The sequence below is a fragment of the Pelmatolapia mariae genome, linkage group LG1, assembly GCF_036321145.2.
Source record: "Pelmatolapia mariae isolate MD_Pm_ZW linkage group LG1, Pm_UMD_F_2, whole genome shotgun sequence".
Lineage (NCBI taxonomy): Eukaryota > Metazoa > Chordata > Actinopteri > Cichliformes > Cichlidae > Pelmatolapia > Pelmatolapia mariae.
Genome location: NC_086227.1, coordinates 35,698,131 through 35,716,103, shown reverse-complemented (window position 1 = coordinate 35,716,103; position 17,973 = coordinate 35,698,131). Strand labels below are relative to the sequence as shown.

General features: G+C 39.3%; 1 protein-coding gene across 3 annotated transcripts in view; it reads right to left on the bottom strand.

Annotated features, from left to right (window-relative positions):
* Window positions 1-6,173, bottom strand: part of adamts18 (ADAM metallopeptidase with thrombospondin type 1 motif, 18) — a 57,770-nt gene extending 51,597 nt beyond the window's left edge. For 2 of the 3 annotated variants that reach the window (XM_063480229.1, XM_063480222.1), the window contains exons 1-3: window positions 5,794-6,173; window positions 5,426-5,507; window positions 4,561-4,874 (exon numbers count right to left, since the gene is read on the bottom strand). In XM_063480229.1, the coding sequence (XP_063336299.1) occupies window positions 4,561-4,874; window positions 5,426-5,507; window positions 5,794-5,895 (498 nt within the window). In that variant the 5' untranslated portion in view covers window positions 5,896-6,173. Of the gene's footprint in view, window positions 1-4,560; window positions 4,875-5,425; window positions 5,508-5,793 lie in introns of those variants that run through there. The other variant, XM_063480237.1, reaches the window with a different exon arrangement.
* Window positions 6,174-17,973: the final 11,800 nt, after the last annotated feature.

Sequence of the window (17,973 nt, the reverse complement as noted above, 5' to 3'; positions counted from 1 at the left end):
CCTCTCATATATTCACAGTGTGAAGTGTTCAACAACAACAAAGTACATCCAGCATCAATAACAACGCCTGGGAAAAGAGCAAGCATCTTCTTCACGCCACAGGGAGTCCCATGCCTGGTAGAGTTGAACAGAGGGTGTAAGTTCAGCTCTCCTCTTACAACAGTCACCGGTGCTTGCCACAACCCTCAGAGCTGTGTCAACGATGGCTATCAAACACTGAGTTTGACCTGCCTGAAAGGATGAAAGTGAATGGAGGAAAGACAGAGGAGGTGTGTATTGACACTTTCTTTAATGTTTTTACTCTCACACTTGATTGTTCAAACAGATCTTTAAGCTATAAATTGTGGTACCTTGGGGGGTTGCTGGATCATTACGACCCTAATAAAGATCCAAGAGGTCTCATTCATGAGGTTAACAGACATGTTATGAGGAAATTACGGCTCAGTAGTGTGTGGGCAGTCCATTGACAGCCGTGGGCAGCTTTGGACTGCCTCTCCACCTGCAAAGTATCAGCTGTCAAAAGGGGTCAGTGTCAAAAATATGTAGTACTACTTGTCTGTGGTCTACTTTTGGTTGTGCTGTTGTTTGTCCATCAGCCAGCCACAAAGAAGAGCAAAGTTATAACTTACAAAGTGTTTGGAGGACTGCTTGGGAGCATGTTTGTATTGGGTGAAAACCTTTGTCCGTAGGGTCCATAGGCAAATACCTCCACAAATGGATACAACCACAGTAGCATAAATTAAACATTACTTTAGATATTTAAAACAAAGGTGAGTGACCAAGAATGTTCTTCAAGTCAGTGTGCAATGTGGTTTCACCCAAGTACTTGACCATTCAGACATTCAACAGTACATCGGTTATAGAGACAGAATGTCTTGGTTCCATGACAAAAATCCAAAGGTGCTTTTCCCATGAGACTTCAGGTTATTGCAGAAAATATACTCTGTGGGAAATGAAGGTATATGATATTTTCACGACTACCTACTTGTTAGCAAATGGCTTCCCTGGGACACATATTAGCTTAGCCTGGGACACAGGCCTCATTTAAAGTATATCACTTTAAATAGTGGGGTACATGTCTGATGGTCTTTATTTTAAAAACTGACAAAAAATGGACAGACATAGCCCCACTTAAATGGTCCTATAATGGCCATCTACACTTTACCTCTTCTGCTTTAACTATCAAGTAGGTCATTGGGTACCATGTTTGTTGCATCAACTTATGAACTATAGAAATCCTAGAGAAGAAAAAATGGATTAGTTTATCTGGACCTAAGCCAGTGAAGACCAGAGAGCTCAGGCTGACTCTGACCTGGCCTGTCGGGTCTTGGGAAAGGTTGTAGTAAAGGTCATGGTCAGCTATACCACTATCTGATATCACCAGCCCAATGGGGGGTGTATTTGACGCTCAAACATTTAAGTTATGAACACTGCCAAGTCACAAACAATGCTATTTAGAGCAGTCACACTGCTCAAGTCGAAAAATGTTTACAAATGTACCACAATATACTTCACAAGGTACTGCAAATGTACTAAAAGGCAATGCATCTTAAACCACTTCAAACCACTTTAACTGTGGTTTAAGATGCATCATATGTTAATGTTGTATTTCTAAGGGTTGGCAGAGAACAGTACAGGCCGGACAGAATTCAGATCTGCTGTGCTTACCCAGTAAGGAGTTTCCTATCCTGGGAAGGTGCTAGAAAGACAGAGGGGAGCTATAAATCATTTGTTTTCTGGACTCACACAGGTGGTGAGCAGCTCTGAACTTGAACATTGTAAAGACCTGTTAAGAGTTCAGGTTAAGTCCCACCAACCCCCACATACACCAATGAACAGAAGATTTAGGTCAAGCGGCACAGTGACCTCAGATGAGAAACCTTCAAAAGAAGAAAGAGAGAAGACCCCTCCCCAACCCCCAACACCATCCACTTCTCTTACAAATCAGAGAGCATTACATCTAAAGAGGCATCCTTTCATCTCTCATGCAAAAGTGAGGCAGACAACTTTGGTTCATTCAAGAACTGAATGTGGTTTTACAGGTCATGGAGAAAGTGATTAAACCCAACAAATAACACCATGTTCAATTAATAAGGATTTACAGTAGAAAATCCCACCATGCAAGTCATTCATCCAGCTATCCCACTCTGCTCTTAATACCACCCTGGTCTTCATTTTAACAGTCGAATCCCACTCCCATCTGTTTAAAAAAGAAAATGTCCCAGCCCTGATTTGGCCCAGGGTCTGGTGCTGAAACCTCTGCTTTTATTAAAACGCAAGGTCCACAGCTCTGTTTCAGACACTGTCTTTTCCCTTTTCTTCCATTTCCTTGTTTCTGTTGAAAGGAGACAATGAAACAAAGAACGAGAAAACGTTTTTCTTTCTATCTCCACCTCACTTCTTCTCACCTCATTTCTTCTCCAAAGCCCTTTGACATAAACAGAGCCCATCTCTCCAACTCTCTATAAAGAGACTATCCAGCCTCCCTGGGAGCTTGAACCACAGACAATAAATTCACATTACTCTTGCACAACACTTTCTCTCGTGTGCTGCCTCCCAACCTGGCCCAGCTCACTTTTCATTCATTACTTTACCCTCTTTTCCATTTTGTCTCTTGTATCCTTGTCTTCCTCTTTTTTTCTTACTTCCTTCCTTCAACCAATGTCTTTAATCCCACCTTAATCTTTTACTCAAGCCCATCAGTGCAGTGAGCACACTTGAATGACTCTTTCCTCATTTATACCTAATCCAAATTTTCTAAGCAGAGGGCTAGATGAAAAGAAGGGGTTAAATGTCTTTATTGTCCTAAAGCTCGTAGCAATTTAACACAGACAGACTGATTTTTACAAAGAGACAGAGTAAATGGTTGGTACCAGAGTATCCTTTCAGTGTACTTGTCATTGTGTCTTACTTAATTCTTTTATTTTGGAGAAAACTCTGTTTATCTGCTAGGAATATAACGATAACAAAAACAAATCTATCCATCCATCGGTGGCCCAGTGGTCGGACTTGGAAGAGGAAAACAAAAACTTGCAAATGTTCAGGAAGAGTAAAAAATAGATCAAAGTGTTTGTACCAACTCATTCAAATGCAATCACAACCCAATCACACTGTGTCCTCGCAGCTCTTTTAAGCGAACGGGTCAGTGGTGTTTTATTGTTAGTGGGAGCTAGCCTAATGAAAGGGACAATGCAAAGATTAGCAGTGCCAGCCAGGCGGCTCAAACTTCACCCTGGCTTTAATTGCTGTGAACAAGAGGAGATGTAGAGGGAGGGCAAACAGAGGACAAAAGAGGAGGGCAAGCGCAGGAGGAGGAAGTAAGACGAGGTATGGAGCTTAGATGATAAATGTAAGTATGGCATTTATGGGGGTATAATATGTCCATCTGGTCCATGCTGGTATGGCATGTGTCAAGCACTGAATGTGATCTTTTAAACATCTAATAAACCAAAGAAAATAGTGAAGCACCATGTAGTTACAGAGTCTTTATGGGGGTCAAATATAAGGGAAGTGCTTTATCCGTGCACAGGACGCGTTTGTCCACATTTCACCACCGATATTGGCTTATAGATCACCAAAAGGCACAAAAGACACACACTACATGCCACTAGTGGATGTATGCATATGCGCATAGACAGATGTCATTGTTTTGACTTGGTGGTAATTAATGCTTTATGAAAAGATTTACATTGTTGCATCCAGCTGTGTTTGTGGAGTCACTCCCTTGAGTTTATTACAGAGCTGTGGCATCACACAGCAGCAGGATCCATATGAGCATCTCCAAAGCAAATTTTTTCAGGGTGCTAAAGTAACTAGGCTATCTGAGCTATCCCTGTCCTGAATCTTCTTTAGTAAAACTCACAAGGACCATGTTGATATTATCTTGTAAACTATAATGCCTTTTCCTAAATGTTGACCTATACCATTACTTGCAAGGTACACCACTGGGCGAGTGGTTGAAGAAAACTGCATTGAGTAATGGCCAGAATTACACTGTAAAACAGTGGTCAAGGAAAAAGTGATGACATCCCTGACTAAATTATGGCCTTTTCACTGTACTGTCCTGTAGCAGTGTAACTTTTCTCTCCTCTTCTGCTCTTTTCCTTTTATTCTTTCTCTTATGTCCTCTCCTCCCTGTGTTCAAAGCAGTTCCAGACAAAGCACCAGAAACTGATGCTTACACTCATGGGTAATGATGTCATGTTACAGTTCACCCATGATATGACCAAAGTCTGACAATGGTGCATCAAAACAGCTGGAATGCTAGAGGACACGAAGCATTCAAGGACAAATAAAGGCATGGAACTTGAGGTAGGGGTGGAGTACAAAATCTGCTGTGTGACAGCCTTTTAGCTCCACAAACTTATCAGAAACTGAAAAAAAATTCCCATTAGGGTTGTGAAATTATCTAAATTGACTTAGAAGTGTTTTGTCAGCCTTTCTTGAACTAAGTAGAAGCATGTAATCAGTTTAAGAATAAAACCATGTAATTGAGGTAAAACATAAAATGACTCAGTTTTTCATGCAACAAAAGCTCAGCCAGAGGTTACTGACACTTACCAGTCCAGAACATGTCGATATGGCTGCAGAGGAGGCCGACTGGTTACGGATAAATCCCTGATAAAGGCAATTGTGAACCTTTGCATCATCCATTACTGTGGTGATGCCATTTGAGCTGATCATCTGCACAGTGAACCCAGGGCCAACCACAGAAGATGGATGCAGGTGAAGGTGCATGTCATGCCCAAAGGCAGAGAGGCGATAGTGCAGAGAAGGAGGCAAGGACCTTTTGCTGCGATGGCTTCGTCTGGTCACATCATGGGTCAGGTACGCTCCTTGAGAGTCCACTTCCACAGGGGTTACAAATACATAGTCTGATGATAAGGGATAGAAAGACTACATCAAAAAATTCTGATGTCAAATACTTTAGCACAAAGACATCCTGTTTTAACTACAATTTTCAGTATAATTTAGAATATGCATAATTTGACCAAGTGGGAGTGTTGTCTTCTTCCTTGCTTATATGTGCCAGTGGAGTCACCAAGATGTCATTTTCATTCAAACATCTCTCTTTCATCATTGTTATTTTCAGTATCTAAACATTTCAATAGTATACCTCTGGAATAAGTGTTGGGAGTAAACAAAGGTATGTAAATCACATTCTGGAAAGCGAAGGACAGAAAAGGGAGTCCTTGAATAAGTACTGCACTCACTGGTTCATGTAAACAAGCATTTCTATCATTTCCATCCACATAAGCAGTAGTCGTGTAACAAGTAATATTCTTCAGTGTTTAACAAAGCTTTCTCTGGTCTAGTAACTGATTCAATGTTGGCATTTATCTCACTTTATTCACTTTCTCCCTATAAACATGGAATACAGCCAGCTGGAAGAATCATCCTCAGATGCGAAAAGACAAGCACTCACCATGATTTAATCCGTGGCTGTTGCTGGAAGAATAGCTGGCTGAAACGGTGTGGGAGGCCTGTGAGCAGTAAATGTGCAGCGTCTGAAAGAAAAAAAAATCATAAATGGACAGGTAGCAACAGGTTACAAGCAGCAGAAAACTGGGAGCCAAAAGGGGATATCGAGTTCCTCTACTGAAATATGAGTTGCACTTGAGATTAATTTGGGATCACTTTTCACCGCAATGAATGTGATTAGACAAGTTTGTCGCTGATTTAGTCCTGCTGATAAGAGACAACTGCTTGTTTGTTTTTTCTCCCAAACTACACGTGCATGTGCTGATTTAAAAGTGCACACGTATATATTTTTCGTATGTAACTGCAACATGCCTTGAAAATACTCCAGGACAAGAGGGTGGAGAGTAGCTTGACTGAGGTGCAGCCGACCAGCGGGATGGGTAAAGTCCATAACAGAAGAAAAAGGCAATCCATGGTGATGGCATGCAAGCTCACACCTCCTCCGTTACCTCCTAAATGAGCGCAAAAGTAGTAACCTGTGGTAGCGCATAGTGCAGTTGGCACGCATTGTTTAGTGGTTCTGTCCGCCTGCTTTGCTCGCTCAGGTGAAGTCGGAAAGTTGCAGAAGCCGGTGGTGCGCGCAGACGCGGTGCGCACACACGAGAGTGTGTATGTGTAAGCGTGTGAGCGTGTGTGGCGAGAAGCGGCGGCCAGCGGTGTCGGGGATCACCGGGAGGAGCGCTGACTGAGCATTCAGCTCGGCTCTAAGAGAGTGGGCCTGCGGGATGGAGCACAAGTCAGCGGCCGACAGCCAATCAGCGTGCGGCATCATTTACCACGCGTAGATAAAAGAAGAAAAAGAGATTCTCCTCTTGACAGCGACTGGACTGTTGGTGCCTTCAGAGGCCGCCGGGAAATTTCAGCTTTAAAAGTTGTGTGAGCCGATGACTTAATATTTAATCAAAAGTTGGCAACATTAAAGATCTGAGCGGCATTTCGAAAGGCAGATTTTCTTTGTAAGTATGAACTTTAAACTTACAATAACGCAGGTTTATTTTCAAATACACCAACAAAGATGAAGCCAGATCCCACTGTTACATTTCAGACGTTTTTGTTTGACCATGGAGAAAAAAGAGAGACAGCGATAACTGAAGTAGTTTTACTTAAGAAAACATAAATTTAAAAGAAAATCACAATAAAGGGAGTGCAAAAAGGAAAGTGTGGAAGTTAGGAATTTACGGCAGAATCCAAGGCAATCAGAGAAAACCATAAATAAAATTGTCTTCACTGAATGGTAGCTTGAAACCGATGTGGTTCCACTTTAAAACAAGTGATCAAGATGTGTCACACCCACGGATTTGGTCACGGTTAATGTGCAGTGGCATTATTTTTTTTAATTGTCCCACAACTCTGCCTCAGTCTCAGAAAAAGTGGAAAATAGCTCCTTATTGTGGCTGGGCTGTACATAAACAACTGGCAACAAATATGAAAGATTCCCTGAATGCAGCTAAAGGCTCAAGGTTTCATTATTCTGCTTTGACATGAGAACTGCCCGGGGTCCCTGAAGTCTGTCAGACCATATTAGGTTCCATTTCATCTGCAAATGTGAAACTGTCAGCAAAGTGTTTCATCTTGTGGTTGCAAATGACATTATACTTTCATCACATTATACTAACATTCCAACAAAAATAGTACAAAGCGTCAATAAAGCCTGTGCCAAAACAAGAATTGGACGAGTTAAGACAAATGCACAAGATATAAAACAAATACAGAGCTTAGATTAAGAAAAGCAAGCATTAAAGAGGTTTTGAGAGCAAACTGGCTGAAAAGCAGTTTGTGCCAAATTGCCACACAAATTAGCACAAATTGGTTCAAAAGCGTGGACTCGTGAACCAAAATAATTCTGGCAGTATTTGAGGAGGATCGTGCTTTACTGATTTCCTCCTATTTGCGGCAGTGTTAATGACTATCCAGTTACAGTAAAAAAGGCAAAGTGGTTGCTAACTCTTTTGACATTTAAAAGTTGTGTTATTAAATGTGACTTGTTAGGAGGTTGAACACATGTCACTTGCCTGCATCAATTTGCAGCAATTAATACAATGTATTAGTTATTGTGAATAGATGACAAACACCTTGATATTTTGCTGCACAACAGAAACATAACTGAAGTATATTGTCAGATCTCTGCACAGATATCAACATCACAGAGCATATTAACACTTTGTACCACCTCTTTGTGTGGATTGAATTATGAATCGCATTGTCTTAATAAAAGTACTAAATAACTGTGTGGGCTATTTAATCTTATGTTGCAAGTATGTAGGAAGAAACTACCAAATCATCTTACACTTGCTTCACTTGCTTTCCTTCAATAATGGTGCGATCCGGGCTCTGAGGAGGCAAATCCAGCACTGATAGAGTTCCACTGTGCGTTTTTCCATCTGGTATGCTTTTATTGTTTTGGCAGTGTGTTTAGGGTCATTATCGTGCTGATAAATGAAGCCATTCAGGTGCTTTCCAAATGGTATTGGATAGAGGATCAACTGAATGACTGTACCTTTCTGCATTTATAAGCAGAACCCCAAACCATGAGAGAACTTCCAGTCTTTTACAGATGGCTCTAGACACTCGGTGTTGTACCTCGCTCTTGGCATTCTTCCAACATATTATTGGAAGTTTAAGCCAAAAAATTAAAATCATTCTTTGAGACCTGGTGTTACTGATTTTCAGTCAGATTTTTTTGTGTAATTTGATATATCTCAGCCTTTTCTCTCCCATGAAAATAGTTTCTTTACTGCCAGCCTTCCATTGAGACCATTTTTGATGAGACTTCAACAAATAACAGATCAATCAATGAAGAATCGTGTCAGGTCTTCACTGGATTTTTTTCTTGTTTCGTAAGGACATGACTTTCAGATAGTTTTCATCTGCTGTAGATAGTTTTATGGCCTGCCATTTCTTCTTTTGTCCTCCACTTGTCCGGTTTCTTCGTATTTTTAAGGTCACACTGTGTCATCATTGTCATCATTTTATCACATTCATAGACATAGAAACAAATTATGTGGTTGTCTAATACATGTAGCGGCAACACTGTTGCTATTTTATGCTCGAATGACAAATCTCAGTGTTAAGTTGCTTAAAAAAAAGAAAAAACATCTCTCTAAAAATGGTAAACAACAAGGACTAAAGCAATATCTCCATTAAAAAAAACTGAAACACCTTCAGGAAGGATAGAGAACTATTACTCAAGACCAGTTAAAAAAAAAAATTCTAATGCATTTTTCTTGCATTAGGAAGAAAAATTTAAACACTTGGGGATGTCTTCTGGACAGAACTGCATAATATTATGACAGCAATAATTTTTATAGAATTCTTTCTTGTCTACTGATGGAACTCAAACTACAGTCTATTTGCACAATTCTGATATATAACCCAAGAAACCTCAGACACTAAGTTCAGTAGCACATTTTGTTGTTCTTCATGCTCTGTACTTCTGTGCTTGTCTTGTTGAAACAATTGACAGCCGACAGACCTCCAGTTTTCCCCGCACCTTGGAACACCAGCTTTGCCAAGAAAAAGAAAAAAAACAATCAAACCAGACAGAGAATTCATGAACCTACGGCAGTGGAGGCTCTCCAGAAGGTAGAAGCAAAGAAAACGAGGGAAGAAAAAGAGCAAGATGACAAACAATCAGTTATACTTAAGTAATCCAGAACTACCAGCTTGTAAGCATATGGGGTATATTACCGTAGCAAATTAACCAGCCTCTGATTTGAAGGGACTTGCAGTGTGCGTCCCATCAATGTAACAGACAAACTGTTAATAGAAGCACATCTAACAGGATGTGCATTACAGACAATACAACAGAGTATTCGGAAAAACTGTCAGAGCATCCTGGACATTCTGGCAGAAGTAAAGATAAAGCTAATAATCAGTTATTCATTAGCTGTTATTTATCTACAGTGAGCTACATCACTTGACTGTCTTTCAGTACGGTTCCAAAAACTGTCTCTCTGTCTCTAACATGTTGATTTTTATGTATTTAACACAAAAAGTGTAGCTTGAAGTAATTCTGGGTTGTGGGGATAGTGTGGGAGCAAGTGTACACCATGGTGCAAACTTGGGTAGGTTAGGAAACAATCCTTGATTACATGTAATTATCTTCTTGTAGTATTTCTTTTTCAACTGATTAAAACAAACAAAAGCACACACACACAGAAAAAGCAGATGTGGTTATGAGATTCCACAGCCTACACTTGGTGAGGTTTCCGTTTTTCTGCGTCTTGAAATAGTATTAATAATTCGACATATTTTAGTTGAATAGTTTTTTATTGAAGCAGGATAGTAAAAGCTGAAGCTATCTTAAATATAGGAATGACTGAATTGTTGGATCCCATTAGAAGATGTAAAACATCTTCTAAAAAAAACTTACTATCCCTAGCATTTTTTTTAATATACTTGGCTTTCAGGACCTTCCACCCAGTGTCCACAGAAATTGGGAATAAACTCTTAAGTTATATGATATAGGTTATTTCACTGGCTTATTACAGCTTATGTTTGTCATTATAATGTAAAATGCAGTTTTGGTGGCCCTAAGTGTCAGTGTAAGTGCCAGTGATTTGAGGTTGCTGGAAAATTTCCTGCACTATACTGCACTTCAGCAGGTAATTGCACTGTCATCCGTGCAGTCTGATGCAGAGTTCCTGAGGAAACAAAACCACAATGTTTCTCTGAGTTCTCAGCAAAGATTCTGAATGATTGTAGATGTAATTGCTCATTTGACACTACAGCGCACTTCTTAGTTTCCATTGCCAGAGCCATATAAAATGCAGAAAATCAGAAAGAGGAAAGATTTGTGGTCTGAGCGGCATGATGTGGTTCTCGTCCTTTGTTCCTTGCTATTTCTGCCTCAGTGTTAATCTTTTTCTCTTAACACGGATGCCTCACTTTCTCTTCCACTTCCAAAATGTTGTTTGCATTGTTGGTGGTGGCTACAGATGTTTTCAAATCTATAATCTGAGTACTGTTACACCCTAGCACACCGCAGCTTGTTGCACTCTGCCACTGTGTTGAAAGATGATGTGCTTATTTACAGCATACTAAACCAACTGTCTAAAGCCCTTAGCAGTCTCTTCCTTTCTCATCATGTCCCTGCCCCAGTTGGGTTGTTGAGTTACCAGGGTCTGTCAGGCCGGTCTGTTGTTTGCTTCCCAAAAGCGATACAACATATCCAGTTACAGCTGGAAATATAAGCAGTTAGATTTCCTGGCCAACCCAGCTGCCGGAGACCATATTGAGACCACATCTGTCCTCTGAGCCTTCTGTACTGGGAACAAGATGTGAAAGGAACCAGAGTAAAGAAACTTCGACAATTTGATGGTATCTCAGAATTAGCAGACGTATTGTACTCAATCATACACAGAAATAATTGTACTTGCAGCAAAACATGCCTGAGAACAAATATTTGAAAGGTGGCTTTCAAAGTTCTTCATCATCACAGTGAAAATAGCCGACCCAGATCCTCTGTCGAACCTACTATTGCACTGAGCTCAGTCTAATCTACCATAAAAGGGGCTAATTTGAATCTGTAATCTGTGTTATAAAATTGAAACTGATTTGCAAATCACTGTATTTAATTAAAACTAGTAAAAGGAAATAAGTCAGTTGTTAAAAATCAGAATTTTGTTTTATTTGCTGAAATTAAACCCCACTCTGATTTTTAATATCATACCAGCTGGAACTGGAGTTTACCATTTTTTTGCATCACCTCTTCTTTTATCAAAATCTTTTTTGGAGGGTTCCGCCCAAGAAAAAAAAAAACACTCAGCTCCACAGCTGTAAAGCTGTAAAGTGTTTAATCTCTGGGCTCTACCAATAGGAGACACTTAGGAGATTGTTAGACAGTGGCTCTTTCTGTGCACTACCTATAGGCAAATCTTGTTTCTTTTTCTCTACTTGTTGTCCAACACTAAAACTAAGTTAACATTTAGTCACAGTTGTAAACATCAGATGGTGTCGAAGCATGACATTCTGTCCCAGTAGGTGGAATCACTGCAGTTCTGTCCAATTTTTTTAAACAGTCTGTTGGTGGAACACAACATAAATTTAGTAAAAAATCACTAATAAGGTACCTAATTTGTCATTTTGTGAAATTATATTGAACTCACAGAAATGCACATTGAATTGTTCAACCAAAGCCCAATATGTGGCTCAATTCTACAACACAACTTTGTGCTTTGAAAGTGAGCCTTTGGTTTAGGGCTTAGGCTCCACTGCATTGATGTCATTCATCACTGCTTAAGCTTTTCTCATTATACTGTGCCATATAGTTACCCACAGGGAAGACCCATTTAAGGTTGGTGCAGAGCTGGCCAGAAAAGCAGATGCATGCTGTTTCTAATCAGATGTAGAACCTATTTACTTAAAAGTCAAACACTTCAGTGAAGCCTTAAAAGGCCCAAGCTGTAACCTCAGGAACATGTCAGCTTTTTTCCCCTGATTACGTCTCTTTTCACTTTGCTTTTTGTTTGTTTGTTTTGCCTGTCACAAGGCACTGCTTTTTCCAGCACGGGCCCCAAAACGTACAATTCCAGTACCAGACGTTCCTCTTCTCTCCTCATCGGTCCTTTCCGCCAGTATCTGGTCCTCATTTCAGACCTTGTAATTTCCCCTCCTGCTTGTATCTGCGGGACTTTTTGGGGTGAATTTCTGTCTGTTTGTCCTTCCAGGATTATTTTAAGCCATGTCAGCGGTTGCCACGGTGGCAGGCATTTCTTTGCCTGTCAGTCACGTCTTGTCCTTTCCTGTCCTGTGAGAACTCTTCTTCCGTGTGGACAGAAATAGACAGAGCATGGGCTAATCACGTTCAGAACATGTGCTAATGTTTCAGTTTGAAACTAATGTCATCAAATCACGTTAAATGATTTGAAATATGTTTAGATGATGTCTACACAAAAAAGGATTAGAATGCAAGTTTATTATTAAAGCTGATGAGCGCAGATGCAGCCTGTCCATGCACACACGGTATGTCTCTAAGAGTGTTTGTTGGCAGTATAAGTAGTCAGTGTCACTGATAGTCTCATTTTTTGCTGAATACTTCTTCTGCAGTCCACCTTCTGTTGTTTTTCTCTACCCCACACAGAAATGAAAGATGTGAAATGTTATAGTTTAGCTCACAGATGGTCCATCTAAGAATTCGGAAGCAGCATCTGGGATATCAGTCATCTGGAAGCAGAGAACCGTGCAGCTTATGGCTCTGCTCTGAATATCTGCCCTCAGATTACAGGCTTTTGGAAAGGATTTTAGACTTGTTTGTCTCTCCACATTACTCTTACAGAATCTTTTATGTCTAAACTGTGAATCATTATAATTGACTGTTCATTAAACCCCTCTGTCAAACAGAGATTTTGCATTCTAAGCTTAACCATTTTAAGTAGGCACGACAGGTCTGTCAAGCTTTGGATTTCTCAGTCTACACGCTTGAGTGTTTGGAGGGTTGTGTGTTTTCTGGAACCTTACCAACTGTAATCACAGCAGTGAAAGTGCAATGAGTGGATTAACGTATGTGTTTACATGCCCTACATTATTTCCTAAAGTAATAAAGCCACATTTGTTTGTGATGCTAAAAATTGCATGTAGCAATGTGTCTGTTCTCTCCCTACTGTTTTTCTCCCAGTTCAATTTAGGATGGCTAAAGGACAGTTCAGGTTAATATCAACCTGTCATATTTCCCAATAATGTCTCCACTGTTGGTCAGATGAACTTTTCACATTCACTGTAGCATTTCAGAGAAAGAGCTAGGTACTGGGGAGTAAGTAAAACTGAAAAGATGAAGGGAGCTTACTCTAGTTGTGGAATCTCTACAACAGAGCTGGAGAGCCACAATCTATAGTAGCCTGCAGCAGAATAATAGTGTATCAGTACCATAAGGATCGTGCAGTACATGCAACGTTTTGTAGTTTTGAGCACCTTAATTGTTATTTACCTGTTAAAAATGCATTAAGCCTTAAAGTTATTTACTTTTAGTAGTAGCATTAGTTTTAGTGGCATGTATGTGCCAGCAAACTGTGTGCTAGGTGCCACCTTATTTAAATGGATTCATTGAACCGATACTTTTAAACTGTGTTTGAGGTGTAAGTGCAATTGAAATGCAGCTACCTGAGAAATGATGTGGCTCACTAATGTTTCTAATATCAGTTGACTTAAAGATAAGATAAGATAAGATAAGATAAGATAAGATAAGATAAGATAAGATAAGATAAGCTAAGATAAGATAAGATAAGATAAACCTTTATTAGTCCCACACGAGGGAAATTTTTGGTCATGGCAGAAAGTACAAGAGCAGTAAAAAATTAGGAGACAAAAGAGAAAAGCAATAGAATTGAATAAGATAAATAGAATAACATACTATATGCAATAGAATTAGTACTATACAAATAGAATAAAATACTGTAAAAATAAAATAAATTACTTGTTTAGTACACAAATCAGTTGGTGACATCACACAGGATATATCCTGTGTGATAAACTTATTGATTAAATGCCATCAATATCCAGATGAAACACATCCATAACTTAAATTGACAATGCCACATTTACTTTGTTTGAAAATGTTTCTTTGATCTAATATCTGCTATTGAAATACTTTTTTTTTTTTTTTGCAATGCACACTACACTTAATCAGATTGGTTTATATTGGCACATGCTTTTTCTTATTTCTCTGGCTTATTCTTCTGGCTTCTCAGACTGAGTTTTGCTATAATCACACAAAACCCTGTGTTTTCTTAAAACCCTGTATTTCAGCTCTAAACTGCTAAAGAATGCTCAGAAAGAGGAAATGACAGCTCAGCTCAGCTCACAACTTGCCAATGGGGGGGGTGGGGGGTGGGGGGGGGGGGGGGATGAGATAAATACATGGTTTACATACAACAGTGTGCATATCTGAGGTGGGATTCCCCTACTTTCACTTTGAAGTCAAAGGGATCATTACATGAAAAAGGAGATGTCATCAGTTGTCAGCCAGGTGCCATGAGTCGCGGGCAGCCAAAGAGACCGTTTCTATCAAATCAGCACCCGGGCTTTCTGCCTTTGATGACGTCAAGTGAGCCTGTGCAAGTGGAGGCGCTAACTGCCCGCTGTGTGTGAGTTTGATGAGAGTTTGTAGTGAAACAGAGTGAAAGTCTGCTGCTCTGTGGCACTGGGACAGTTTATCTTTTTAGTTTTTAAATATAAGTTTCTATGCTTTAAAATCATTGTGCGTCTGTCATATATGTAGACATTCATCTGATTCATCTGTATACAACTACACAGTTTTCCTAGCTGGTTTTTATAAAGCAATATGCAGGACTGTAGGTACCATAGGACTGTAGATATGTTTTCATGAAAATGCATAAAAACATTTATATTCATATAACACACTGGCATTTTAACTCTTTACCCTCTTTGTGTGTCTTCAGTTCTTTCTACAAAATAAAAACTTTTTGAAACACAAAGAACAGACTTTTTTAATTATTTAAACCATACATCAATACTTGTTAGTCTTAAAGATCAGGATACAAGAAGGTAGATTAAAATAGACTGGTAGACTAAAATGAGAACATAAAGAATATACCTATCGATCACCTATGGTTTTGTTTGTTTGTTTGTTTTTTTCTGTTCTAATATGGATTCAGCCTGTTTCTGTTACTCATCTAATGAAAGAGGCATCAGAAGAGCCAAGTGCAGTTACAGATACCTCATGGAGGAGTACTTCAACAAAAACTCAAGATGTGGAAGGAAATAAGGACAGTCACTGGTGACAGCTACACAGCCAGTTCCAGTGACAACACTCTGCTGGACACACTTAAGTTCTTTGCTGCTTTTGACCACCAGAACAATGAGGTCAGTGTATATCCTGCATATTGAGGTCAGATCTACCCTAAGCAAAAAAGCTCAGGGTAGCTAAGTAAAGCAGCTGGGCCAGAGTTACAAGTACTGAAGCCCTTTGCAAAGCAACTAACAGAGGCATTTGCAAAGACCTTTAACCTGGAGCAGGCTGCATTTTCCACCTGCCTCTAGTCAGCCATGACTGTCCCAATTCCTAAGAAAGCAGCAGCTGTAAGCAGTACCTGTGAGGATGTCATACATATGATATCCTCACAGGTTATCCTTACAAAATTATACTTTGACTTCATAAACATGAAGCAAACATTTTGAATTTATTTATTCAAATAATTATTAATCATGCTTGGTATAAACTGAATCTGTACATATCAAGTAAATTTCATTTGGCCAGATTCCTTTAAATGTAACATTTACACACTTAAATGAAAATGTACATAATCAAATTACTTACATTCAGCATTTTAGGCAAGAAAAAACAAACATACAGCACCTGGAACAGATAAACTAGAAAATACATGGATACATAAATCTTCTTGTAGAGAGTGTGTGTGTGTGTGAGAGAAAGAGAGAGAGAGAGAGAGAGAGAGTGTCTTTGTCACAAATGCGCTTGATAATAAGGGTGGGAAGCCACACTAACACCCACCAGGAGCCACAGGCAGCAGGTGAAGGAGGGAGGCCCCAGAAAGGTGAAAGTCCCAGACGACCAGAGGAACCTCCCCTGATAAGGAAGAGCCACCAAGAGAGTGGGCCAACAACCACACCAGAACATCCAGCCATGTACCTCAGAACCAACAGGCACCCACATCCCAGGGAGGGGCAGAAGCATCCAATGGGGAGCAAAACCATGTCCCACAGTGGCCAAGGCTCAGCAAGCCCCAGACCCAGGCCCAGCCATGCACCATAGATCATTCACTCTCCTAGTAATAATACACAGAGAGAAATATGGACACATACACACTTTAACCGTAAAATTCAAAGATGATGCCACCATAGTAGGACTCATAACCAATTACTTTGAGACAACCTATAGGAAGGAGGATCAATACTTGGTTAAGTGGCACTTCTAGTGTATAAAAAATTGGACTTTAACATGACAAAAGCAAACAAGATGATAATTGATGATAACCAAGGCATACTGAGGACTCTGCTTAGGGCGCAAGAAGGTGGGGTATTTCAAATTCCTTCTAGTCAGCAGACCTCGCAAACATCTCCCATCAGGTGAAGAACCCTGCAGAGACTCTACTTCCTGAGGACATTATCTCATGAAGGACAGTTTTGACAAGTGCTCAATAAATAAAGTTAATGTAATAAAGAGTAAACCAATGGCAAAGTAGCTGAAGTGCAAAAATACCATTAGCTCAGTTCAGAGTCAGGAGGTCTATTTTCATTTTAGCTTCCAGTGAGTGAATCTGCATTAGATACGGGGGGAAGCACACAAAGAAGATGGCATTCATTTGTGGCTTGAATGAAACAAATACATTTACTTTAATCATCGATTAACAATTAGCTGACCCAAACTATCTGTATATAAACAACATTAAATGAATCCTGATGTCAAAGAGTATTATTAAAGGACTTTCATGTTTTAGCGTCTTTTAGCTCACTGTTTTGGTTTGGAAGCCTGACCTTTACTGTATTGGTTCACTTTCACCATTGTCAGCTAAATATTGAGATCAGAACAAGTATTAAAAATTAGCTAAAGCTAAAATGTAGATATATGTCCCAGAATTTTTCTATTTGTCATTGTAGCTTAGCAAGTTAGCATATGCATAAACACAAATCTCACCTTTACAGATCTTTTTAAAAAAATAAATAAATAAATAAATAAAACCAGTAATTGTGAGATCAGTGTTTTTACACTTACTCCTCTGTGGACCATAAATGATTGTGTAAAATCACATTTCCATTTTAATAGTTTCAGGGAATAAGGTGGGTCTCACCAAAGCTATCAAGACTGACCCCAAGAGACCCATAAATATGTTTACTAATTTAAAGATCTGAAATAAGGACTCTAAATTAAATACTTATTACAGCCACACTTATGATATTATAGATCAGCTTACTCTAAAAACAAAACTTGAAATAGGCACATAAAAAAAGAAAGAAAACAATATCATTGTCTTTATATTAATGGAACTCTCATGTTTTTTGACAGTCACAACTTAAGTAAGCCTAATATATTTTCATGGGAATTTGTCATCATGGCAACACAGAAGCTGCAGTTTTGAAAAAACAAAACAACCAACCATAAACAATCATCTTTTCTGAACGTAATCTAGTATTTTTAATGCCTAAACTTAACAAAGAAAAAAAGACTCTATTCTTAAAATTCCTAAATTTCTAATGAAATATGAAAACATGCAGCATATATGACTCAAACCTGGTCCTCTAGTGAAAGCAGTGAAAGGGTTCTTTAAACAACCAACTTGTCTAGGCTCCAAGTATGAAAGCTTCCAACATTTCAAAGTGGAAATTATAAATTTAAATCAGTACAGAGGCCAGACAGGCGAAAAATGTTGTTCGGGGACATGAAAAAAATATTGAGAAATTCATGTTCAGGAACACCAGAAAAAGTGGAAAATCTGTATCCAGAAACAGCAAGAGGTCATGATTATTTCACTGCTTATTTAAACAGTTCAGTTCAACTGGACCTTCAAGATGGCCTTGGGA